Consider the following 26468-nt stretch of genomic DNA (forward strand, 5'->3'; position numbering starts at 1 on the left):
ATTGTTATTGGAAAATGGTTATATATAAAATGAGCCTGTGGAAGCCGATTTTGACTACAGCCAATGTAATTTGCAAAATCTAAATACAAACAGTATTATCAATGTACTACCAAAACAATGCTACTGGTTTATACATACCAGTATTATATGAAAAAATGTTTTTCGATTTTTTGGTGCTTCAAAGATGGTGTGTAACCCCTTAAGGGGGGATTGCGTCTTGTTGGACCGAAAAATATGGAATTCTTCTAGGAAATTTCATCTCTATGAATGTGGTTGTCTATGGTAGTAGATTTAGATACATATATAAAAAACACTATATACTATCATATAATTTGCGACGGCATTCCGGATTGCTACCAATGTGACTCATCGTTGGATGTTATAGGCTTAAGTTTAAGTATACACTGTAGAAAGGTTGTGCTATTTTCAGTCTACCGTCCGTCTACGCGTGCCGTTTCTGCAATTGAGTCGCTTTTTACTCTACTTATGGAACTATTCTGCGATGCGGACCACCTTATCTGTATGGGTGATTTCAATATCGACTATCGTTCTCCGTTTGACCCGCACATGGAGCGTATATGTAAACTTGTTGCCTCCCTGTCATTGAAGTAAGTTATTACTCAGCCCACTCGCATCAGCAAAACATCATCTGCACTACTAGATCTCATTATTACTAACGATGATCTTAACATCATAGCTTGTGGGACACACGATGCTAGTCATATTAACGATCACCAACTGGTGTATGTAGTACTTGATACTCGTAAACCTACAAGTACCTGCCGTTATGTGTTACGTAGAGACTTTAAATGCATACAAACTGATGCGTTCAAGTCCTATCCTGCACAGGTGGACTGGTCTCCTGTTTATGCATCATCTCAACTGGACCAGCAAGTCTCTGTATTCAAATCGTTAATATTGAAGTTATTTGATCGTTTCGCACCCTTGGAACAGATTCGCGTAACTAAGTCACCTGCTCCGTGGCTAACTCATAATATTAAGTGCCTCATGCGCGCACGTAATCGTGCTCTTGCAACATTTAGAAAGACAGGCAGGTTGTCTCAATGGCATTTTTACAGAACATTGCGTAACCAATGTACTGCTGCCATCCGTATTGAGAAACAAACCTTCTTCCGTAGTCTATCCTGGTCCCGCTTTTCCAATAAACAGCTATGGCAGCACCTATCTACTTGCGGTTTGCATCATCCTAGGAAAAACTCGTCTTCTCCCAATATGGTGCATGATCCCTCTAATATAACTAATCACTTTATAGACTTCGTGCCTTTTACAAATATATCAAGCAGTCTCATACAAGACTACATCTCCATATCTCCCTTTCCTCTTCACACATTCTCCTTTACTCCCTTCAAACACTTTGATCTTTATAACGCTTTCAAAAATACAAAATCTACCGCAGCTGGACCATTTGATATTTCTGGACATATGCTAATCTACTGCCTCCCCTACTGTCTTGATCCCATCATACATATTTTCAATACCTCTATGTCATCTAATACCTTCCCTTCGTCCTGGAAGCACAGTATTGTTGTTCCAATTCCTAAAACAAGCACCTCCCCTTCACTTAAAAACCTGCGACCTATATCGCAAGTTCATTTCCTCTCCAAACTTCTCGAAAGACTCTGTTTCGTACAACTCCAACGCTATTTCAGTGAGAATAACTTCCTGCCTGACTTTCAATCGGGTTTTAGAAAGGGCTATAGTACCACTACCGCACTGCTCCACATCTCAGAGATGGTGTTGCGTTCTATTGATACACGTCGACTCAGATTTATAACGTTGCTAGACTTCTCGAAAGCTTTTGATACCATCGATCATAATCTGCTGATGGCCAAACTACATTATGCAGGGCTATCTCCAGCTGCTATACAGTGGATGTCCTCCTATCTTTCCAAACGTACACAGCAGGTCATGATTAACAGGTGGGGGCCGCAATTCTCTAATATGCGAACGGTCTCGCGAGGCGTACCTCAAGGTTCTCTACTGGGACCGTTACTCTTTAATGTGTATGTTGCGGATCTTATTCAAGTGTGTGATTTTTCATCAGCGTATATGTATGCTGATAACATGCAGATAATCCATAGTTTCTATCCCGACAAACTCTCCTGTGCCATCACCGAATTAGAATTAGACTTAGCGGTAATCTAGAACTGATGTTCCTCACATGGTCTAACTCTAAATCCTTCTAAGACGTCGCTCTTAATTGTCGGTTCGGGTCTTCTTTCGGACAAACTCCCTCCTGTTCGTGTTTCCTTTGCCTCCTCTTTTATCTCTCCTGCTAATACAATGAAAAACCTTGGTCTTATCCTTGATCCTAATTGGAGCTTCGAGCAGCATGCTATAAAAGCTTGCAATATTGCATACTCTTGACTACGTGTACTCTTCCCTTCCCGACGCTACCTTTCTTCCTCACAGAAACTTCTCATCACTCAGTCACCTGTGATTTCTCTGTTTGATTACTGTTCAGCGGTTTACGGACCATGTCTTACAAACCCGATCGAACAATGTATTTAACGTGTTCAAAACTCCTGCCTCCGTTACTCATTCTGCGTTCGCAAATTTGATCACGTCACTCCTCTATTTCAGCGGTCTGGATGGTTATATATGAGGCAGAGATGGATACTACATATCTGCTGTCTTATGTACAAGTTACTGTCCTCTCACTCGCCGCCCTATCTTTATTCTATAATTCGCACAAATTCTTCTTTTCATTCCAGCAATGCTCCTACTACACGTTCTCAGTCACTCCTTTCTATTCCCTTACGTCACACGTCGAAGTTCCAAGCTTCTTTTTTCTATCTTTCTGCTCCCTACTATTGTAGGAACTTTCTGTTCCTACTATTTCCTCGTTCAAGCGCGCCGCTGCCTCCTATACACGCACACATCATGCCTAAGTCTAATTCTAGATGGCAATAATCTTTTAAATCCTTTTCTTTTTTCTCTTCTTTTCGTAATTTGTATTATCTTGTTATGTTTGTGTATATGTTGCTGTATTTCTTTGTTGTTTATAAATAAGGTCAGGCATAGTAACAGCTTACTAGCTGCACCTCGCCTTTTGCTGGAGTAATAAAGATGTTTAATAATAATAATAATAATAATAATAATAATAATAATAATAATTTATTGCCGTATCTGTTAGCATTCCTTTTTTATTTAAAGAAGTTTTTTCCGATTTTTGAGCGAAATATTTTTCAAATTCAAATCAGGACGATTCATCTTTTTCAGAAGGTTGCCATTTTAACATTTTTTTTATTTTCCTTAATGAATCTACTACCACAGATAGCCACATTTATATATTAGATTAAGAATCTCTTTTCTTTTTTGTGTTTCAGATAACCCTTACAGTACTTTCCATCAACGCCAGAACTACCTGATGTTTTTTCAACGCTCTCAGTCATCACTCTGTATCTGCCATGTTTTTTTTTCACTGTCGCAAACAAATTCAGAACAACAGCTCAAGACACAGTAAAACAGGCTGACAAGGCTCAAATTAATTTGTCGAACCCTTACATACAACAAAATCACAAAGATGCCCCCCTTAATCATACGAAATGTATACATTGGTCTACAGAATGTAGAAGCGATTCATATTATGTATATTTAAAGATAGTCCATATATGTACATATTCGGACTGATTTTTATTGGTAAAACCTTGCCTATCCATTGGTAGTACTGTCATGAAGATCTAATTGAAAATATGGCAATTTAGATTTTCATTACTGTCGGCATGTAATCAAAGCACGGAATTTCTCGGCAGAAGCAATCGCTCGGAGTGACCGGACCAACTTGAAGGACTATTCCTCTAAACCTTACGTTACTAAAAATGTGAACATCTCGTTGATTGATAGAAAGAAAACAAACCTATATACTGCAAGAGACAGCGTCCGCTATCCACAGCCCAGACCCTAGCAGTATGATCAGCAGAGGCTGTAGCAATAATTTGACCAGATCTTCCAACAGAAACTTCCCAAACACCATCTCGATGCCCAGAATATTCCCTCTGCATACTACAAGTCATAGTCGGTGTCTTAAAACTGGAAACTATCTTACTTGTCTGGGCTTTCAACTTATTAGAAGCTGTTTTCGGTTTTTGTACTGAATTCCCTGCCATAGCTGCAGAACAAAAAAAATCATATTTTATAGTGCAAATCAAAATGGAAAAACCAAGTACAATACTGCTCGAATAAGGGCTCGCGTTCTATCCCGATCTAGATTTTATTAGCAAACCGTTCGACGAGGAAATCAAATCCAGAGTAACTGAAACAAAGTAACGTACGGCCGGTGACCGAAAGCCGGTAACCTTGATGTTTGGAGTGAATCATGCATACTGACATTTCAGGTTATATATTTATAAAAGCATTTCTAATAGATTCTTGACGTTCTGTTGACGATATTGACCTAAAATCCGATGTTATTCGAATTATGTTTAACGATGCAATAAACTCTTGCTATGGGCTCGCACTCGGGGCTCGCGGCGAGCGCTTAACGAATAGCGTGGACAATTCAGAGCCGCCGATAACGCGAAATAGAGACAGAGCGTAGGCACGTGAAAGACGAAGCGAGACAGAGTATCATAGTTTCTCTGTTTCTCTCTTGCTCGCTCTTGGGTTCTCTGACTCTCGACCGAATGATTCCAAGAAGTGGTGGGGATAGCAACAAACGCGTCACGCATAGTTGAGATGAGCCCATAGCGAGAATTTACGGTACAGCAGTGGAATAATTTCTACATTTTGCAAATCAAATTTCTTGTTTACCTGATTCATTAAAAAAAAGTCCGAACAATGTTATGTTTAGACTCAGTCTAATCAAGAAAATCGCAGGAATCCATTGGTACCACTTTTATAAAGATGCAATTATAAATAGAAAACTTGAAAATATCAGTAGCCTACAGAAATGAAACATGTTGGGGGATGATCCGAGAGCTTTTAACCGTTAACCGGGCAGTACTATACATGGAGTTTCAGAATTATAGATAAAGACTTAAGTGGGTAAGAAGTATCACACAAACAAGTTTCGATAAATATAATTCATTTAATCAAACTAACAAGGATTTTAACCAAACATTTTGTGATGAGTCTAGAGCGAAAATGGGCATACACATGTCCAAGAGTTTGTGCCAACGCACATTATTAAATTTATGGAAATACTGAACATTAAAATTGAATACATTTCAGACACTACACGACTACCGTAAATGAGGTATCGCATATCGTACTCTGGGTCGGCAAAGTGAATAGAATATGAAACTGGCAATAACTCATTGTAAGAGAGAACTGCGTAAGGTGACTATGTAGAATAAGAGTATGTAGAATTTGTTTATAGATATTAAATACCTGTCAGAAGTTTAATTGTAGCAAGGTGTAGTACGTGAACAAATGTTAGTAAAAAATATCTTTAAATAGACATTTTCCTATGTTTAAGAAGAAATATATGCAATTTTAAGAATTTAGATATGCGATTAGTGAGGTGCCGCTTTTGTTGATAAGTAGTGTATAATACTGTTGAAAAAATCATTATTGTAATTGTAAAAAAGTATCACCTGAAATGAAGGAAAACATTATAAACAGACCTCCGAAAAGAAAAGGACACACGAACGACATTACCAGTCACTCTGCCAACTCAAAAGACGGTATGCGATTGGTTCTTCATTGTTAGGGTAGTCGCAAAACGTCTTCAATTGATGCATGACTGGTGTTAAATATCTTTATAAATTATGTTCATTGGTATGATCGCAAGGATATGTGTCTGGTTATTTCGCTCTAGCTTCACTATAAAAAGTTTAATTGAATGTTTTCAATGCCATCTGTATTAGTATAAACTAATAATGATTCGACAAAATAGTAGGTCCATATTAGTTTTTAAATTATCTTAACTTCCTTACATTTGTGTTTCGATAGACTTTTTGCATCTGGGAAGTCTGCCACATCTCCAAGAGGTAAATTCCGTTCTCCAGAACCATAACATTCTTTTTCAAGTTTTTCATTAAGAGCATCTACTTTTTCTTGCACTAGATTATAAGACATTATAATTTTCAATTAGTTGTAATTAATTTCTTAAATAAATTTTTATAAGATAGGAAGAAAAGTTCACAATTTGTATCCTTTCGCAACAGGCGTAATTTTTTAATATTATTGGCGAGTTAAGTCGCGTTCGCCGGGTAGGTAACAGGTTTCATGAAACATTGTTATAAAATACATGATATCATTAATTGATTTGTAACTACTGTGAATATATGTACAGTATCGTTTTATCGCGACGTGGGGTGCATGCTACCCACGCTGCGAAGCGATCTATTCCTTAGATTATTTTATTTTCAACTTCATATTTCAAGATTTTATTATTCCATTCTGAATATTATTATTGTCTCAGCCTAAAACATGTTTGCAATGATTGTACTAATACATAATCACAGACTTATGTAGTATCGGAATGGTTTTAATGATGTGTGTGCGCCTGGATTTATGTTGAGAACCTCTGAAGAGGCAGGCCGCAGGCCCGTCGGGGAAAAACAGGACACGTTAGGGAGCCCAGCGATGCGCGCAAGGATTTGCCGAGGTGAGAAAGCGTGCGTCGCAGGAATGCCCATATTTGGGCACAAAGGCGAGCAAGGAAAGCGTGCGCGGTGGAAGGGTAGCGTCAAGCACAGTTGGGAAAACTGCCAGGGAGAGTAGATCAATTGTTCTGTGTTGCGTTGAGTCGGGTAGTTTTGCGTGGCATTCGATTATTTTGTATTAGTTTTAAATCCAATCAATCTTGTACATACTTTCCGGGTTTTATTTAATATATTTGATCCCACAATTATTTGGTATCTATTCATTCACTGCAAAATATAGACACTAAAAATATTCGGTTTCGAAACTTACCGAAACGCAAAAAAAATGTATAACAAGAACAGTGATATTAACCCTCAAAGATCACACTGGGTTAGCGCAACCCAAACCGTCAGAAAAACTCCTGGCATTTCTGAATGGTAAGGGGGCGGGAGTTAGGGCTTGGGGGAATAAGTTTGACACTTCTTCTAATTCCCCCCACTGGATCGCTAGTATGCTGGAAGCAATCGAGTAATATCATTGCAAATGTAGTCCGTGGGTTACGTTCACCCAGTATAACTGTAACGTTAGAAAATCCATTAGAACTGAAGGTTGATTTAGTAGTGAATATCTTTTTTTTTCTTCCACAATTTATAATATATATAGAATTTTTGAGTTACCAAAAATAAAATACATGCTTTTCGAAAAATCGAAACGTAGATGTAAATAAATAATTGCATTCATTTTGTCAATTTCACTACATTTGTGGAACAAATTATTATTTCAACCATTTCAACGTATTATTTGACATCTTTGTAACCGATTTTCATTTAATAAATGCAAGTTTTCCGAGATTTTCATTTCAGCTCTCTGTGACCGCTATTTTTGATCTGCCATTTTAGATTTTCAAAGCCATCAATGATATTACTTCTGATATTGTATACTCATTGCAAGTAGCAGTTTATGTCCTTATTTTAAACGAAAAAGACGATATTTCACAGAGAACAGTTGTTCAGTAAAAGTAAAAGATTACTCAATTTCACCTCGCCAAATAATTATATTTTTTTTAACCAATCATAATAACGCATTCTTTCCCTTAAAGCAAGGTTGACTAACTGGGAGCTCGCGAGCCACCGGGGGTTCCTCCGCTTTGCTGCTACGCTGGACGGCCCCCCTCCATACCTACCAGACTCTGACGATCGCAGTGGATTTCTCCTTCTTTCCTTCTCTTTTCGACTGCAATCGTCAGAGTCTGGTAGGTATGGAAGGGGCCGTTCAGCGTAGCAGCAAGGCGGTGGTGCTTCCGGCGGCCCCCGAGCCACCAGTTAGTCAACCCTGCCTTAAAGTATGAGTTGAAACCTTTCGATTGGTGAATAACTAAACCCTCTATATCTTTTGCTGAAAGAAACTATGCTTAAAAGATAAAGAAACAAAATTTTCAGAACTTCCACTAACTTGATCTCTTCATTTTCAAGATATCTCAAGTACCAAATGATTTACGACTAAATCACCTATATACATTCTTTTTCCTTAGTGTCTTACGAGTCGCTCAAAAGAAAATACATTAAAAACGGTGCAGTATATCCAGAGATATAGACAAACGAACGCTCTTGGTTACGTTAACCCATTTGTGTGCCTGCAGCGAGAGTAATTTATAGTGTGACCTTTGAGGATTAACAGTATAAGAAATATAAATATTTATTAATTAAATTTCTCCTCTTTGTTAGACAAAATTCATGTAAACACAGTGACACTTTATTGAAAATAAAAGTTTTGTTATTGTTTTATAGTGGCATTTGAACATTACACCTTTCTCTTAATAATACTGATTTCTGTGGTCGAGTAAATATTATAAAACAAATGTTAGCGACAAAAATAGTAGTTTCGGCAACGGGAAGTGCATGCGACCCACGCAGCACAGCGGAAGGTCACCGATATTTTGCCCGACATGGAACAGGCTGCTTTTATAAAATATTATTTGAAATTTTGTTGTCCAAAGTACATGATAATTTAAATGTATATAAAAAGGGAAGGCAGTGAAATTATTAATTATTCCAAATAAAATAATCATTTAAAAGAAGTGACATATTCAGAGCCGCCCTTAGAGTTTGCGGGGCCTGAGGCAATAGTCGATATTATCGAAAACATCTAATTGAAAACAGATAACCTTACGTCTCTACTTCATGCGTCACTTAGGCTTGCCGAAAATCTATTCTAGAACAAGTGATACCTTGATAATGATACTTAATTCATTTAATTGTTACAAAATGTAGTCCCTAAATGCGGGGCCCCCTAAGCGCGGGGCTCGGACCCTGGGCAAGGGCCCCGTCTGCCCAGTGCTAAGGACGGCTCTGAACACATTATCCAGAGTACAAGATGGGAACAAAATCATGATTCATTGCGGCAAGGAACGATTCTTTGTGCAGAAATAAGTCGGAAACTTAGACTCAATTTTTCTTGCCTAAAGCTTTATTTTTTAGAAAATGATAAGTTTGAGGATAGACGAAAGAAACCTGTTCTATACATATTCGACTCATTGTGCATACACAGTCCCTTGCCCAGTTGTATTACAATTTTGTTTACACTCTATACAGGGTGTCCCACTAAGGAGTGGACAGCGCGATATCTCTTAAAGTATTGTCGATAAAAATATAAAAAAAATAGGGAATTGCATGGTTCGAGGGGGCCCATTTATTAGCGCGAACGAATTTTGTTTTCGATTATTATTTTAAAAGATACGATGGTCAAGTTCGGTTTTTCAAATGGAACTATTTTTTTTGAACACCTGAGTTGATGGTGCGTTCCAAGACAAATTCAATAAGCTTTAATGTATACACTTTATTTCCACTGGTTTTTAAGATATTGCGCTTGCAAATTTACTGATTTTCACTGCAAGAAACCCCTCTGGAATGGCAAAAACCGGGGGCGGTCTTACTGGCACCACGGGTGGCACTGCCTGTTGAAATGGATACTTACCTGCCAAAGGTCTACGCCAGAAATGGCAGGCCCAAAGGCTGGACAATTCTTTTTCGTCAGAAATGCTACTTAGGTGGGTACATCTGCGGTATCGAGAAGCGCATCGTTACTTTTATTTCGCACTTGCTTCTACGCTCGGATGGCCGGTTGTTTTGGGAGGGATGCAAGTTGGATTGGTTCTGATACAATCTGCTCCCTATGGTTGAAATTTAGTCTAGCAACTTTCACTCCTCCTAACTTAACCAATCCAACTTGCATCCCTCCCAAAAGAACCGGCCATCCGAGCGTAGAAGCAAGTGCGAAATAAAAGTAACGATGCGCTTCTCGATACCGCAGATGTACCTACCTAAGTAGCATTTCTGACGGAAAAGAATTGTCCAGCCTTTGGGCCTGCCATTTCTGGCGTAGACCTTTGGCAGGTAAGTATCCATTTCAACAGGCAGTGGGGCCAGTAAGACCGCCCCCGGTTTTTGCCATTCCAGAGGGGTTTCTTGCAGTGAAAATCAGTAAATTTGCAAGCGCAATATCTTAAAAACCAGTGGAAATAAAGTGTATACATTAAAGCTTATTGAATTTGTCTTGGAACGCACTATGAAATCAGGTCTTCAAAAAAAATAGTTCCATTTGAAAAACCGAACTTGACCATCGTATCTTTTAAAATAATAATCGAAAACAAAATTCGTTCGCGCTAATAAATGGGCCCCCTCGAACCATGCAATTCCCTATTTTTTTTATATTTTTATCGACAATACTTTAAGAGATATCGCGCTGTCCACTCCTTAGTGGGACACCCTGTATATAGACTACCGTTCAAAAGTAGGTATCCGGAAACTTGATAGATGTGTAGTAACAATACCTCATAAATATTGCTGAATTGTATAAAATATCACCTAAAAGACATCTTTATCACTCTGTTATGAAATAAACAGTTATAAATTGAAAATTCCCGATTTCAATGGCGCATCAAAATTAAACATATGATTTTTCAATGTATTTCTATATGGAGTTTGTATGCACTTGATCAAGAGTTTATAAACACACAATACGTTCAGAAGAACTCTTTCTTCTCCAGACCTCAGAAATTAAACGAACTTTTCACGTAACAAGATAGTTTCATTAGGCGTGGCCATTTATGGACACGAATTTTGTTACTGCATTTTAGTTATATATAATTTATACACATTCGCGGTCCTATCGTCGAAGAGTATAGACGTGATTACGATATTACTCGCGTGTGTCAAATATAACAGGTGAAGTGAATAGTGCAGTGCCGCTCGTGGCAACACCACGAGTGTAAGTGCCACATAAGAGTTCGCGTGGAGAACACACATCCAACGGAAATGCAACCAACAAAAGATAGTCAGCGAAACGAAGCTTCTGAGTACAGGGGCTCGTATTCCACCAACACCACCGGATAAAAACAGGCCAGTAACAACTCCACTGATACAACAAAATCATACGCGAATACCATAAAATCAGAATTCGTTCCTACCAAAGATCAAACGGTAATCCTCCCAGCAGTGGACGATATCACTATTAAAGAGTATGCTTGTGCAGTGGCAAGAATGATAGGCCCTAAAGCAATAAGGTACATATCTAGAATCTCTAACAGCAGAATTTACATCTACCTAGACAAAAAGGAAACAGTTTCTAGCCTCATTGGTAATCACAAATCAATAACAATTAACAATATCAAAATAGACATAAAACCCATGATAACACCAGCGGGACGTATTATCTTATCAAATGTATCACCGGTAATACCGAACTAATCGATTGAAAACACCTTTAAAAAGAATGACAGAAACCGAGTACTCCCACATTCTCAGCTTTAGAAGACACGTATACGTCTATCTGGAAGACTCCAAAGCTGACTCATTTACCATTACTTTAGACGACACGGTGTACCGCATTTTCACTACCACTGACAAACTAAATTGTTTCGTATGTAAACAGGAGGGAGATATCGCCAAGCACTGTCCCAATAATCCCGAATCAAATGAAAATAGCACAATAATAAGTGACACCAACACAACCACAAACCGAACCTTACTGACCCGCACACCTATTCAAAGCACGTATACATCAACTAATGAAGAAGCCACCTTGAAAACCAAACCAATACAGACAATCCTAACCACAGCCACGCCTACCCATATCACAGAACCAACAAGTAAAGAAATTGGAATGGAAATCGAACCAACGCGATTCCAAAGACCACTCTCAAAAACGTCATCAGAACCCCCGCCCGGGTCAACATACTCCGACGAAACGAATTTCAAAACACTAATACCATCCACAACCACTAGAATCAAAAACACAACCAACAACAAGAAAAGACTGATACGGCCCATATCACCCGCCCCTCTACTAAAAAAAAATAGAAGAAATAATTGAACCAGCAAAAGGTGGAATTGAAGACCGCCAAAACAAATATACCCTTAACTACCAGCAACTAAAAAGCTTCCTATAAAACGCATTCGGATCACCATATCCAACTACAATAGCACTCGACTATACAGACGACATACCTAGATTAATACAAACGCTGAATACAATCTATCCCTTACTAAAAGAACGAAGCATAAATAACAGAATTCATAGATTATGCAAAAAAAACTAAGCGGAAAACCATCAACCAACACCCTGACAAGCTGGTCAACTGATTTGGATTCTGACACTTCCTAGAATAACTCAACGCGCCTACTTCCTTCTCTCTTACGACCCTTGACTAACAAATAACACCATTATGAATAATATACTTCAGTGGAATACTAATGGTTTCTATGCCCGGCTGGAAAGAATGCAACTACTGTTTAAAAGCTATGAACCTATTACCCTCTGCGTCCAAGAAACCAATTTTAAAAACAATACCACTAGACCACTTAAAAATTATAAATGCTTCGCTAAAAATCGCACGATTTCCAGTCATGCCAGCGGAGGGGTCGCTATTTACGTCAAAAATGAAATAGTAGCCACCGAAGTCTATCTTCGAACAAACATAGAAGCAGTCGCCATCCAAATGACCTACCCAGTGAAACTATGCTTATGCAATATTGATCTCCCGAACAGCTATGATTTCCAAATAAATGAAATAAACGATCTCATTTCGCAACTACCAAAACCATTTGTACTAGTCGGTGATTTTAACAGTCATAACATTCTATGGGGCTCCACCAAAAAGGGCCATCGCGGACATAAAATAGGTTCGATCTTAGAGAGCGATGACCTTACTCTCCTGAATACAAAGCAACACACACACTTCAATGTTGCAAACGGGACTTTTAGCTGCATCGACCTAACAATTAGTAGCACCAATTATGCCAATAACCTCGAATGGACAATAATAGACAACCTATGTGACAGCGACCACTTTCCAATCAGTATCCAACTAAAAAAAATCCAAATAAGCACAATATAAACTCGTTTAGCCCAAGATGGAAATTTAATACAGCCAATTGGGAGTTACATAAAGGGTGGATAGCAACGTATATACAAGAGTCCAATATCTCGAACAAGGTGAGTGAAGTGACACCGTGACCGAATTATTCTCCGATCTCATTATCAGAGCAGCTAATGAAGCCATCGAAAAACCTTACCACGAAAAAACCACAAGCCCGCTCCGTGGTGAAATGACCAATACAAGCTGTACGAAAATCAAAACAAGCCTTTAAACGCTACAAAAGACATAACTCAGAAGAAAATAAAATCCAATTTAAAAATTCCGGGCGGCTGCCAGGAAAATTATAAAAGAAAGTAAAAGAAAAGACAGGAGCAACTATATTTCAACTATAGTTAATATTACCAAAGCCAAAGAAATTTGGAACAAAATAAATGTGATCAAAGGTAACCGGAAGGCATGTCACACACAATTTATCACCAACAACTGCAACGACATTATAACTAACCCGGAAGAAATTGCAAACATCCTGGCATCAACGTTCTTACAAAACATCAGCTCTATGAACTATTCCGAAGATTTTAGACGATACAAGCTAGAACAAGAGGGAAAAGAAATCGCTGAAACCAATGATTCTTTGTATCCATACCTCAACGCTCCTATCTCAGCAAGAAAACTTAGTGAAGTACTGAAAAACCTCAAAAGCTCCAGCCCAACGCCTGATAATATCCCCAACGATTTGATTAAAAATTTGCCTACCATCGGTACCACAAATACACTCCTCGATTTATTCAACACTATGTGATTAAATAATACCTTTCCAAAAAAAATAGAACAAAGCCACTGTGATCCCGGTACTCAAATCCGGTAAGGAACATACCACGCCTCGCAGCTATAAACCTATCGCCCTAACCTGTAATATGTGTATAACTTTAGAAAAAATTATCAATGACCGGCTAAGATGGTTTCTCGAGCATAACAAACTTATCGCGCCTAACCAATTTGGGTCGAGTGGGACATTCCACTACGCCGCATCTCGTTAGTCTGGAAACCCACATCCGCGAAGCCTTCGCCAACAACCAACACGTCCTGGCAGTCAGTTTGGACATCGAAAAGGCCTACGATATGGCTTGGAAACGCCAAATCCTACTCCAACTCCAAGAGATGGGGATCGGCGACAATATATGGAATTTCACCAAAAACTTTGTGAATAATAGAAGTGTACAAGTACGGTTTAATGGCACCCTATCACAGAAAACTCCAATAAAAAATGCCGTAACACAAGGCACAGTACTTAGTGTGACACTATTTCTAATAGCCGTTAACAAAGCCTGCAGAACCACTAAACCCCCGGTTATTACAAGAGTATTTGTGGATGATAATCCCATTGCATATAAAGGGAAATCTGTCAACACCTCCCAACAAACGATACAACTGGCTCTCAACCAACTACATGGATGGTTAAAAAATAATGGTCTTAAATTTTCACTCACCAAGACGGAATGTATCTTATTTTCTAACTACTACGAAGACCATACACCAGCGTTGAAACTTGGAATGAACCCGCTCCGAGTTGTTACATGTACAAAACTCTTAGGAGTACTCTTTGCCTCCAAGCTCACATGGAGTAAACACATAAACAAACTTGCTGATAACTGTAGGCAGAAAATCAAGATAATTACAGCATTAGCACATAATAATTGGGAAGCGGACAAAACCTTTCTCCTATAAGGCTACAAAGTGATTGTCCGGGCCAAATTAGATTACGCATCTGTAATATACAACTCTGCTAAACCGAATATACTAAGAAAACTTTTTTGGTAATTCACAATACTGGGCTAAGAATAACAACGGGAGCATTTCACACAAGTCCCATCGGAAGTATAATGATCGAAGCTGGCGAAACATTGTTGCAACACAGAAGGAAATTTCTAAGCATAAAATATGCCATAAGAGCCTCGACATCCACAAATCCGATTATCCACGGAGACATTTCGTTAAGGAACTAGCATCAAGCAAAATATCAAGCTGGCAAATCAACCCCCAGCCAAAGAATTAAAAACTACCTAAACGAACTTGAATACACTATACCGACCATGGAAACAACCAGGTTTCACAACGCCCCCCCCCCCCCCCCCATGAACACTAAATGCACCCGTCCTCGACCTATCACTCGAAATAAACAAAAAGGAGGAATGAACTGTAGAGGAATGGAAAAGACAGTTCAATACCCTATGTGATAAATATATAATACCCTGCCTTCACTCATATCTACATCGACGGCTCCAAAAGTAATGTTGGAACAGGAGCTGCAGTTTTCACGCAAAATAAGACAGTTAAATACAGACTAAATCAGGCCTGTCCGGGGATTTGCTCGCACGAGCAGCCGCGAGTTGCTCTTCGCTCTCGGAGGCACCGGGCCAGGCCCAAGAGCGAAAGGTCTTCTTGGTGGGGGAATCTGTGAACGCCACTATCCCCACTCTTTTGCGGCTGCCGCCCGTTGCCGTTGCTCTTGCCTTCGCTCGCAACCACCCGCGGCTTCTCTGCGAAGACAAGAGTAAAAGTTGGACAGGCCTGGACTAAATCATTTCAATAGTACTCTGACAGCAAAAACGTATGCACTTCTTTCGGCGCTCAACTACATTGACAACCGCCCATACTCCAAATTCATCATCTTCTCGGACTGACTGTCCACCATTCTAAAGACCCAAAGCATGAAGCAAACCACGGAAAGTATATAGCAATCCAAGAAATCTACGATAAATTAGTCAAAGCTGGCAGAATAATAACCATAGCGTGAGTCCCTTCACATAAGGATATCTTCGGGAATGTCATGGCTGATCCTGAAGCGAAAATCGCATCTACCCTGCATATGGAGAAACAATCCCTAATCAACACCTACGTGGACATTACCAAACACATCAAATCACTGTGGAAACAGGATTGGAATCGCAAATGGAGGAATTACAAAGCAAGCCCAATCCACAAATCAATCGATAACTTCTACGATCTAACGACAAATCCAATATTTAACAGAAAACAACAAGTGGCGATAACTAGAATCAGAACCGGGCACACCAAACTATCACATCACACCTTCTTAATAACAGTCGCCCCAGACTGTGTGGAACATGCAATATACCAACATCCACCAACCACATCATCCTCGAATGTAGGAAGTATAATCAAGCAAGAAGAGGATCAAGTATTTCAGACAACCTTATCGAGGCAAATACATCAACCTCGTACCAGGACACGCTACTAGCATTCTGCAAGATTATCGGAATCCTCAACGACCTATAAAATCTCTCCTCCGGTACCACCTATCCTACAAATCTTTCCGCAAATTTCGAATCGAGTACCACCATAAGCAATTAAATCGAGTCAACAGTCGCTAGTGACCCTTGTAGATGCGACTCTAAACCGGAAAGAAAAAAAAAATTATAAACGAAAAACAATTTTATTGTAACATGATACTTTATTATAGCTATAATAACCAATGATGAAATCATTATAAGTCCTTCTATTTGTAATTTAAACAACATTCTGTTAACAATAAGCAAGTGCCCGGATACTTTTGAACGGTAGTACATATGTTACTGTGAAAGCCCGAATATCACTGGCGACCTGCCGCCGGCAACTTGGTCGACAAAAGACCAGAAATCTTTGTTCTTCGCCGCGACCCAGTGCGTACGAACTCATATATTTCCGTGTACCTAGTGGTCGTGGGCAACTTGTCGACAATGCGTAACGGGGCTTAAAATTGAATAAAGATTAATTTAAAAGCCTAAAATTTACCAAAACCAGTGGGGAGTGTATGGTACACCCTTAGAAATCTTATGAGTAGAGGGCGTCGGTACAACTATCAAACTCAGCGAGGAGCATGATTGCTGGCAAGTGATGAAATTGCTTTTGACGACTCTTCGGAACTAAGCGCTCGACACCCGAGAACCATGGGTCCATACAATGTTGCACACTAAGCAGTGATGAATCTGAAGTTCTGCATTTCTAATCAGATCTTTACGAAAGTGGCGTCAATCGAATCCTTGTTTTCCCGATGAAATTGGCCCCAAAAATGACATAATTCAAACAATAATTAAGAAAATTGCGTGAAAAATTGATTTAGACAATATAAAATTAGCTTCGTTAAAAACAGTCCGCTTTAAATTATTTTCTGTCAATTTAATCGGGAGAACGCCAGAAATCCATTGGTGTCACTTTCATATTGATACGATGAAAAATAAACAAATTCAGTTTCTGTGTATTGTATAATCAATGACACATCGCCAAGCAACGGCGATCTCGCTTGGCTTGGGCCACAAAGGCTCTCGCCGAAGTTATTTGAGCTTCAAATAATTTTCAAATAAAGATGAAAACTTATTTGAAGCTCAAGGTGAATGGCCTTCGAATAAACAAAGTATCTGTGGCCGTTGCATGAATTTCCGTCCAAGGTTATCTTTATTCGACGACGGAGTCTCGTTTAGTCTCTTTTCAGCTGATACGTTTTTCAATAATTTTATTTAGATAATGCCAAACTCTGATATAGATCCGGCATTGACGCACTCTTTTCTAACCCTAATCAACTCCGACAGTTGATGCAAAGAGAAACTCAGAATATTCTAAGAAAATCCACTCGTTCTGGGTTTTCGTTCGTATCCACTGGCGGATTTGGTTGGGGTTAGATTTGATGGTTAACTCTCCAGCAGGAACATTACTTCGGGTTTTTACCAACGTTGGGTGGTAAATCTTAGGTTTCACCGGTAATTCTTAAAATTTACCATATTCGGGCTTATATAGTAACATATACAAATACCAATTGATCATGAAATATATTATTGACATAAAAAAGGGCCATACATCCTAAATTTTCTGTATAAAGAATTTCGAACTCCTTTTCTATCTGCTGAAATAATTCAAACAGTCGACATCGCAAAGCTGGGGGTAGTACACTGTCATCGAGGTCCATACGAAAAGCAGCATAGTGGAGACCAGTTGGTTGTAGCGGTGTAGATCCACTTTGCGACTGCAGTTCTGTATCTGTACTACTTTGTACTCTTGGGATAGAAATACGTTTGATTTTTCCCGAAGTCTTATTTCCACTAGCTATGGATGGTTCTCCCGGCATGTTTCACTCTGAAAATTTCATAATCACATAAAGGAGTGGTATTACGGAAATGCATTGGATTATACATCATATACAGGGTGTTTCACTACAGGTGGGAAAGCTTATAGGGGGTGATTCTACAGGCCAAAATAAGAGAAAAATATAGAATTAAAATTTTTCATATCGCGTCTTCAAGAATTTTAACCGAGCACGCGTGCACCTAAACAGAATTTCTTACGCCTGAGGAGCATGCGGAAGTAAGCGGAACAGTCTATGGAAAACGCTCCGTGTTTCCCTTATCTGTGTGTGCCCCTCAGGTGCCACAACTATACTTATATGTGTAGGTGCACGCGCACTCGGGTAAAATCAAAGTCAATTTTCTCAAAAACGAAGCGCGATATCAAAAAAGTGTATTCTATACTTTTGTCTCATTTTTGCCTGTAGACTCTCTCCCTAAATGGATGTCCACCTGTAGTGAAACCCCGTGTATAAGTAGGGTTACCATATGTGTCCCGGTTTTCAACCCTTGTCCCAGGTATCCCGGTTGGTTTACAAATACGTGCCAGTTTTCTTATTTCTTCATTTTTAATGCAATTCCACGAAGAAATTAAGAATAAAACATTTCTGAAGAAAGATTTATGTACAGAAAAATATGACTCAAGTCCCAAATAAATTGTTGTTGTACTTGTAATTACTATTGTATTTTTCATTGTGTGTCATTTTTTAACTACTACAATAAAAGTCCTCTTTCAAAAAAAATTCGTTCTGTCCCCTTTTCTTACGTGTACCGGTTTACTGGTGAAGAAATATGGTAACCCTATGTACAAGAAAGCTCTCATATCAATCACCACAATACTTATATGTCACTCAGTTATAAAAGTCTACATACACGCCCAAAATTTAAAAATTTAAAATAATACGAAGGTTGCAATAATTTCAAGGGCATTAAATCATTTATCAGTTAAAATTATGCACAATTTGAAAAAATGGCGATGTCCGTTACATTTCATTAGAAGGAAACGTACATATGTAATCCGAAAATACGACCTCACGAAAGTCTACATACAGTCGCCATACATATGTATATTAAAATTTATAAAACTGCGTACTGTAAAATAATATTAACCAAAACGAAAACAGTGTCCCCAGACAACATTTTGTTGCGCGTATTGCGCCGGTTGTTTCGTGGAGAGGGAACACCTACAGGAGTGGTGGTAATATGTGCGTGTGGCGACGAAAGCGTCACCAACCAACGCCAACGCGAAACCAACCACGGCCAACCAGCGTCGCCGGGAAATAGGTGTTCGGCGCGCTAGGTCGAAAATGGACCGCTATCGCGCGCATGTAAATGCAGGCGCGAAGCATTGAAAATACTGATAAGGAGAGGACGCGTCTTTAGGTGCGTATCCTCGTACTGTAAAGTGAGGGAACATTGGTATGTTTTTGGATCATTTTGCTATATAATATAAAAATTAAATATCATAACATTGCATCTATTGTGAATGCACTACAAATGTCAAAATGCATACAAATTTTGTCCTTATCCTTCTTTAATACATATTAAATACCTGCCAATGTTACCCGGTAACCGGGTAACATCCGCACATCATACACCACTCACATTAATTAAAGCATCACCTCTAGGAGCCCGAATAATGGGGGCAAGTTCACATGGTCATAACTCCGGTAAAAATAGTCGTATTGATATTTTGAATATTTTTTTCTTCAAATTTTAGATGCAATGCTTTTCGGCAAAGTTATAGCAATATAAAGAGCACTTGGTCAATTTTAAAAAATTTTCTTCAAATTTGCGATGTTCCACGGGGAGTATGATTTTTTTTACACAAATTCCATTTACACCAGTCGAAAGCGGTTACTTTCCTGTGTAAGAAGAGAGTAACAAATTTCGTGTGCGATTTTTTTTGGCCGAGTTATTCTACTTTGAAGTAAAACGCGTTTTTTTTTACTTTAATTGCTTCTAGTAAGCGAACGAATCATCGTAGAACGTTCATGAAAAAAGCAATAGAAACATCAGTCTTTTCTTATTTAGACGTATCTACGACATTTTTGATTCGGTTAAAATTTCGGTCTCTGTTGTCCTTTCCAAAATATGCTTAAAAATTGCACAAATTCCATTTTCTCTTCATCTTGCTGTATCTTCCCGACGGATAATCGGAACATCAATGTCTTGAGTTGATTTTAAAGCGGAGAGTCTGCCGATTCATTTGAGTGCCACCGGAACCCGCTGCGATAATTTCTTACTCGTGGCCTTTAAGGTAAATGTCCCAATTTCTACTCATTTAGGAGGTTACTCGTCATAAAGGTATAAAAAATTTGTTTATGATCAAAATTTGCAGAGAAATTGGTTAATACCTTAATAATACATCAACTAATTAAAAAAATATTCAAAAAAGATATTTCAAGATATATAACAATTAGTAATTTGTAATTAAATACAACGCTCGAAATGTGCGTATTTCTACTCACAATTTGTACCAATTTCTGTTCACACAATATGTTGCCGTTTCAGGTTAGAATAAGTTACCTTTCTTTTAAGTATCTTTTATGGAGAGGTGTTATAAAATAATAGTAAATACAACTATTTATAATTTGGAAAAAAATATTTTTTAAAATAAAAATACCAGTTTGTGGTAAACTTAAAATTATTGTTTCGCGTTGTTAGATCTCTTCATCCCTTTCATGACTGCTGCATTTTTTTCTCTTATTTTTTTAAACTTAGCTTTCTCATTTTTTCCTTTCTCCTCAGTACTGCTTTTTCTTCCCTTATTGTTTTACATTTTGCTTTTTCCTCGTTTTTTTTCCTTTCTCCTTAGTGCTAATTTTTCTTCCGTTATTATTTTACATCTGTGCGGCTTTCTCCTCGTTTCTTTCCTGTCTCTTCAGTGCTGCTTCTTCTTCTCTCTTTTTCTTAATTTTGCTTTCTCTTCATCTTGTTGCTTTTTTATGTTTAAATTTTGTAATTGGAAACGTTTTTTTTCTTCTTATTCTTCTTTTTTTTCTTTTTAGCATGAATTTTTAACTTCTGAATATTCCTTCCATTTTTCAGACGTTGCTACAGCAGGAATTTTCTCCTTCCTTTTCTTTTTATTGTCATTACTACCTGATGTAGAGGATGTTGGCAATAAAAGCGTTTGCTTAAAAGGCAAAGGAATCGAATCAGTCATACCTATGACAAAATCAGTATTACATTGGTATAATTGTTTATAAATTATAAGTGTTGTTATTGAGGAAGAATTTAAATTATTTACCGCATTTATTTGGACAAATGTTTGCATCTAAATTATTTACATCTAAATTATTAATACAGTCAACATTAAAATTTCAATTAAATTTTTCTATAATGACACTATCATCAATATTTGGTACATCACTTGATGCGATAACACTATCATTAATATTTACTATATCACTTGATGCGATAACAACACTATCATTAATATTTACTATATCACTTGATGCGATAATATTACAATTTATTTGTTCATTTGATGTATCTTGTGCCTACAAAAAATGATTACAAGTTTTTTATTAAAAATATACAAACACACTTCGTCATACTCATACTTACTTTACAAATATTCATTAACCACATATGAATTAATAAAAAAAAATGAAAGAAAATTATTCAACTAATATTGACAAAAAAGTAATTTCAATAGTACTTATATTTGAAACTTTACTGACAGAATTCATCACTTTCTGATAATCGTTTACATTTTTGCCAAAGTGAAAATAATTCTTTATACTTTTCCTCGCCATACCACTCTTTATCCCTATTCTCAGCTATTTTGAAGAGTTTAATCATATTCAAATCTGTGGAACTTTCTATTAATTGCAGCAGTTGCTTATGCTCATCTTTTTCTGTAATTGACTGGGCCTGACTTGTATTTTTTGCAAGTGTTACTTGATTAATGTTTAATAGTTTCGAATAATTTATTGCATCTGCTGTAAATGGCGAAAGTCCACACCAAGCAAAGCCACTTGGTAACCACAATTCTGCATTAATTGAATTTATAGCAGCTTTTAAAACTATTGCGAAATCACATTTTTTAACTGATAAACCGTCATTTTTAAATCTATAGGTTGTCACGGTTGTTTTCCATGCATCCTTTAAGGAACGAAATACAGCGACATTCATGGGTTGCATGATGTGTGTAGCGTTTGGGAATAACGATATTAATTCGATTTCATGGGCTACGCAAAAATCGCTTAAGGCCATAGTGGCATGAGATGAATGCCTTGTAATTTATTCTTCACACACCATGGGTGGAATATATTACTCATGTATTCAAAAATGAGTCTCCAGTCATCCATCTGTTGTCGGATCTCCCCACACCCCAACCGTCTGGTACTTTCTCTATTATAACTGCTGGTAACCTCTTGTACGAGAACATTACCATAGGTGGTGGCATCTGGCCAGCTCCATTGCCTTTAATTAGCGATTTTAAATATTTTTTATGATTACCAACATCTAAAGCAGACTTGGGTATTAAGTGAACGCGGCGTCCGATTTTCAGAAACAACACCTCCTTTCTCCCGCCGCGCGTCTTGGCCCCCGCAGCGGCCAAGGTGCATGGAGCGCCTCAGGCCCATACCACGTGAACCGCGCGTGGCGCGTTGACAAAACAAAAACGCATCGAAAATCGTGCTCTCTAGGACGATGTGGAAACCTATTGGTACAATATCGCCCCAATGCGCCACGTGCGGTTCATATGGTATGGACCTGAGGCGCTCCAAGCACCTAGGCCGCCGCGGGGGTCAAGACGCGCGGCGGGAAAAAGGAGGCGTTGCCTCTGAAAATCAGCCGCCGCGTTCACTTAATTCCCAAGCCTGATCTAAAGTATATACTACTGTATATACTAATCATATGTTATATTACCTGTAATTAACGCGGTTAAGCATTCCTTATCTTCCAGTCCAACTACGTTGTGTACAGATTTGACTTTTCTGTCAACAATCACTTTACTCCCCTTTGGGTTTAAAAAGAAAGCAATCTCGTCGCAGTTGAATACTCTGCGGGGATCTATATCTAATAAATTTTTTTATTTTAAATATGTTACTACTTCATGATACCATCCACGAAGCTGCTCCTCAGTAATATTGGCTCTTCGCTAATTCAAATTTTGTGGCGTTCGTATAGATAATTCTGGATGGCGTTTTAAAAAGCCTTCAAACCAATGCCTTCCTGGTCTACCACCATTAAATAGATTTTCCCTTTTTAGCTGTTTTATTAATAATGCGACACTATCCAACAGCATATTTTTGGTTAATGGAAAACCTTTACTGCCCACAAACAAAATCCACTGAACTAATCGTTCTTCTTTCTTATTTGTTAGTATAGTCTGTGGACCACTCTTTTTTCCTATTGAATATATTCCTTTGTATTTACACCTCAGTGTTGAAAATGGTATATTATATTGTTTGCTGGCAGCCCTAATTGATAGACTTTTAGAAACAGCATTTATTGCATATCTTATCATTTTATCAGTATACTGATTTTTACTCGTCTTTTTTGTTGCCATTTGTTTTGTTTTTTTCTCGCTATTTTTGTTTTTATATTTTTATCTTACTTATCAAAACTATGAAAAATGTAAATGAAATTATTTTTAAAAAATAAAAGAATTATAAGAAAAGAATAACATGCCTCCAAATAGAAATGGAGGTTACTACATCACTTTGATTTTGAGGTTATCTTACTAAAATTTGTGGTGAGTAGAAATACGGACATAACGGTTTTTACTTGACCCTAAACTTACTCACCTGTTTTCTACTTCAAAATATTATAAATCTTGAAAAATCTAAGTCGAGAGCACTGTATAATCTCTGTTTGTTTTATTAAGCAATAATTTGCACTATAATGACTACCTTGTGCCCAATTCTCGAATGCCAATGGTGGCGCTGTTCCTTAGCACAAACAGCTAGAACAGCGCTGTCCAAGGTGGCTCCCGCGGGAGCTTGGGGTTCTCTCACTCTCGTCCGCGTTGTCAGGAATACCGTGTGACGCTAACCGCGAAGGCGCTAGCCCGGCTAGCCCGTCATGGCAGCCTTCGTAGCATCGCACGGTCTCCTTAACAACGGAAGGTACGCTGCGCGAAAGAAAGATTGGAAGAGGGAGCAGGCGCGTAAGGGGACCCTATGCTGGACAGCGCTGAGCTAGAACATGATCACAAAACCATGAGTCTCTTATTTTACATTTTTTTCATTGCTTAGGCTGCACTTTCTATAGCCCCCAGCTCGTGCAGCACTCGCGGAAATGTTCAAATAATTTAAAATTATTTTGTTACAACTATAGTACAAACGTAACATTTATAATAATGAGAAAAATACGAAATGGGTAGAAATCGGTACATGAGCAGAAATTGGGACATTTACCTTACCTCCAGCCGCGGCGAAAATGAATGATTTTAGGAATTTTTTAAGGGTCTTATTAAAACAAATAAAACAAAATACTTATTACACATGATTTATTAGTCCATAAAGTGCAAGAAAAAACTTATTCACAATAAATTTGTTATTAAATTATTTATGATTTATGAGTTTCTTTAGACCACTGCAGAAACAATGCCGCTTCACGGTACCTATGATATCTCCTTTAATCCCTTGACATACAACATCGTGTGAGACCCGTGGTACCTCGATCGGGCCAAAGATTGAAAGCACGGGTGAGACCCGTGGTACGTCGATCGGGCGAAACGTAAACACCAATGGTCAGGCTCGTGGTTAGTAGAAGTATCTAGTAACGACTCAACTTTTCGCCGATGTCTTTTCATCTCAGTTATTCCTGGCCGCATACACATGAAATTACATATCATAAGCTCCGTTAGCCAAGCTGCCGGCAACTTTGTTGCAACTGCGTAACAGGGTTGACGTGTGCGATTGCCAACTTCGGACGCTGAGCCGAACCGTGAAATGACTTGACGCGTGACTCACCTCTGGTGTTGATTTTGCACCGGCCGTCGGAATTTAAATGGTATGGCAAGGGGTTAAACATCGATGGTGTAAATGTGACTATGTAGCGTCATAGTATATTTTCACCTACAAGTACATGTAATATGAAAAGGATATGCGTGTTACAACCCTTTGAAAAATACCCTTTCGTGAATCTCTATTTCATCTCGTTTTTCCGCGTTAGTTATGTTTACAAAACGTTATGCACGCGTAGTCACCATGAATTTTGCATGAGAGTATTTGTTAGAACCTACTTCAGATCACGGCATACAAATGTTTTGCAGCAAGTTGCATCAACGCAAGTTATAACGCGATTTATCATCACATAAAAATTCATTTTAGCATTTCGCTATGCAACCCAAAAAACATTTATGCTGCAGAAATATTAAAAAACAAGTGTAAAAAGTTAAATAGTAATGCCCATGTAAGTTTTATATACTGAAAATTCGACCGAGAGTATAAAAGTTGTTCATAAGGCTAGTTCGTTATGTTAGAAAATGATAATACCAGAATCAGATTCTACGGATCAAAAAAACCATAAAACGTTCCATTTATAATAAATGACATATGTAACGGTATTATAAATTTAATTAACTTTTCTACGATTTCGGGCCACTTTGCGACGCCGACGTTGAAAAATTACGTCTTAAGGGGTTAGGGTAAAACTAGGGAATATGCCCCATCTGACAAAACACCCCATCATTGTTTTACGCGCACAATCGAACACATCGACGCTATCGTCAGATTCGAACTTGCCTCAGTCGCCCACAACTGCCACAATAATAATACGAGAACATATTACGGCTTTTACAGAAATACACCAGAATTTATATTTTCTGTTTTCGGACAATTTGCGGTGAGTACGAGAGAAATTCAATTTTCTAAGTCACTACTGTTTTTGCGATAAATTCACACATATGTTTCGAAAGTAGACACAAACTAACCCCTTTAAATCATTATTGCCCAAACCTTTTTTCACTACGTTGTTGCTAAATTTAAGCCGGGGCGTTTTGTACTCCAGAATTTACAACATGCCCCAGAAAAAAATATGTAATACGCCCTCCTACCTCAAATTCATATTGTTCGCGAATAACGTATTTCTTTTTTTTTTTCGTTGATAAGAGAAATATCACGTAAATATGTAAGGAGTATATTACGGGCATCATGGTCCGAAAATGATGTTAATGAAGCGATGGAGAAGGTAAAAAGTAAAACAACGGGAGTTAATGAAAGAAGCCGAATTTATAATACGTATACCTTTAAGGACGCTATGAAGGCACCTATAAACAGGAAAGTCTAAAAAGTAAAGAAAATTGATGCTTGAAAAAAAAGGAAAACTTATGAATTTTTTTTTCAAAATTGTTCAATTTTTGCAAAATTTATTCAATATTATTCTATTTTTGTTAATAATATCCTTTAAAATATATATTCTATAACATTCTGTTAAAAATAATAAAAACTAATTATTCA

The 26468-nt window shown here is 38.0% G+C and overlaps 1 protein-coding gene and 1 long non-coding RNA gene across 3 annotated transcripts in view; one reads left to right on the forward strand and one right to left on the reverse strand.

Moving 5' to 3' along the window:
• Nucleotides 1-26468, forward strand: part of LOC143367067 (uncharacterized) — a 309917-nt gene that overhangs the window by 219924 nt on the left and 63525 nt on the right. The window lies entirely within an intron of this gene.
• The window catches only part of Wdr37 (WD repeat domain 37), an 86123-nt gene that overhangs the window by 51381 nt on the left and 8274 nt on the right, over nucleotides 1-26468 (reverse strand). For both annotated transcript variants that reach the window (XM_076808594.1, XM_076808593.1), the window contains exons 2-4: nucleotides 17783-18058; nucleotides 5901-6026; nucleotides 3881-4132 (exon numbers count right to left, since the gene is read on the reverse strand). In XM_076808594.1, the coding sequence (XP_076664709.1) occupies nucleotides 3881-4132; nucleotides 5901-6026; nucleotides 17783-18050 (646 nt within the window). In that variant the 5' untranslated portion in view covers nucleotides 18051-18058. The remainder of the gene's footprint in view (nucleotides 1-3880; nucleotides 4133-5900; nucleotides 6027-17782; nucleotides 18059-26468) is intronic.

The sequence above is a fragment of the Andrena cerasifolii genome, chromosome 3 (genome assembly GCF_050908995.1).
Source record: "Andrena cerasifolii isolate SP2316 chromosome 3, iyAndCera1_principal, whole genome shotgun sequence".
NCBI classification, from domain to species: Eukaryota; Metazoa; Arthropoda; class Insecta; order Hymenoptera; family Andrenidae; genus Andrena; species Andrena cerasifolii.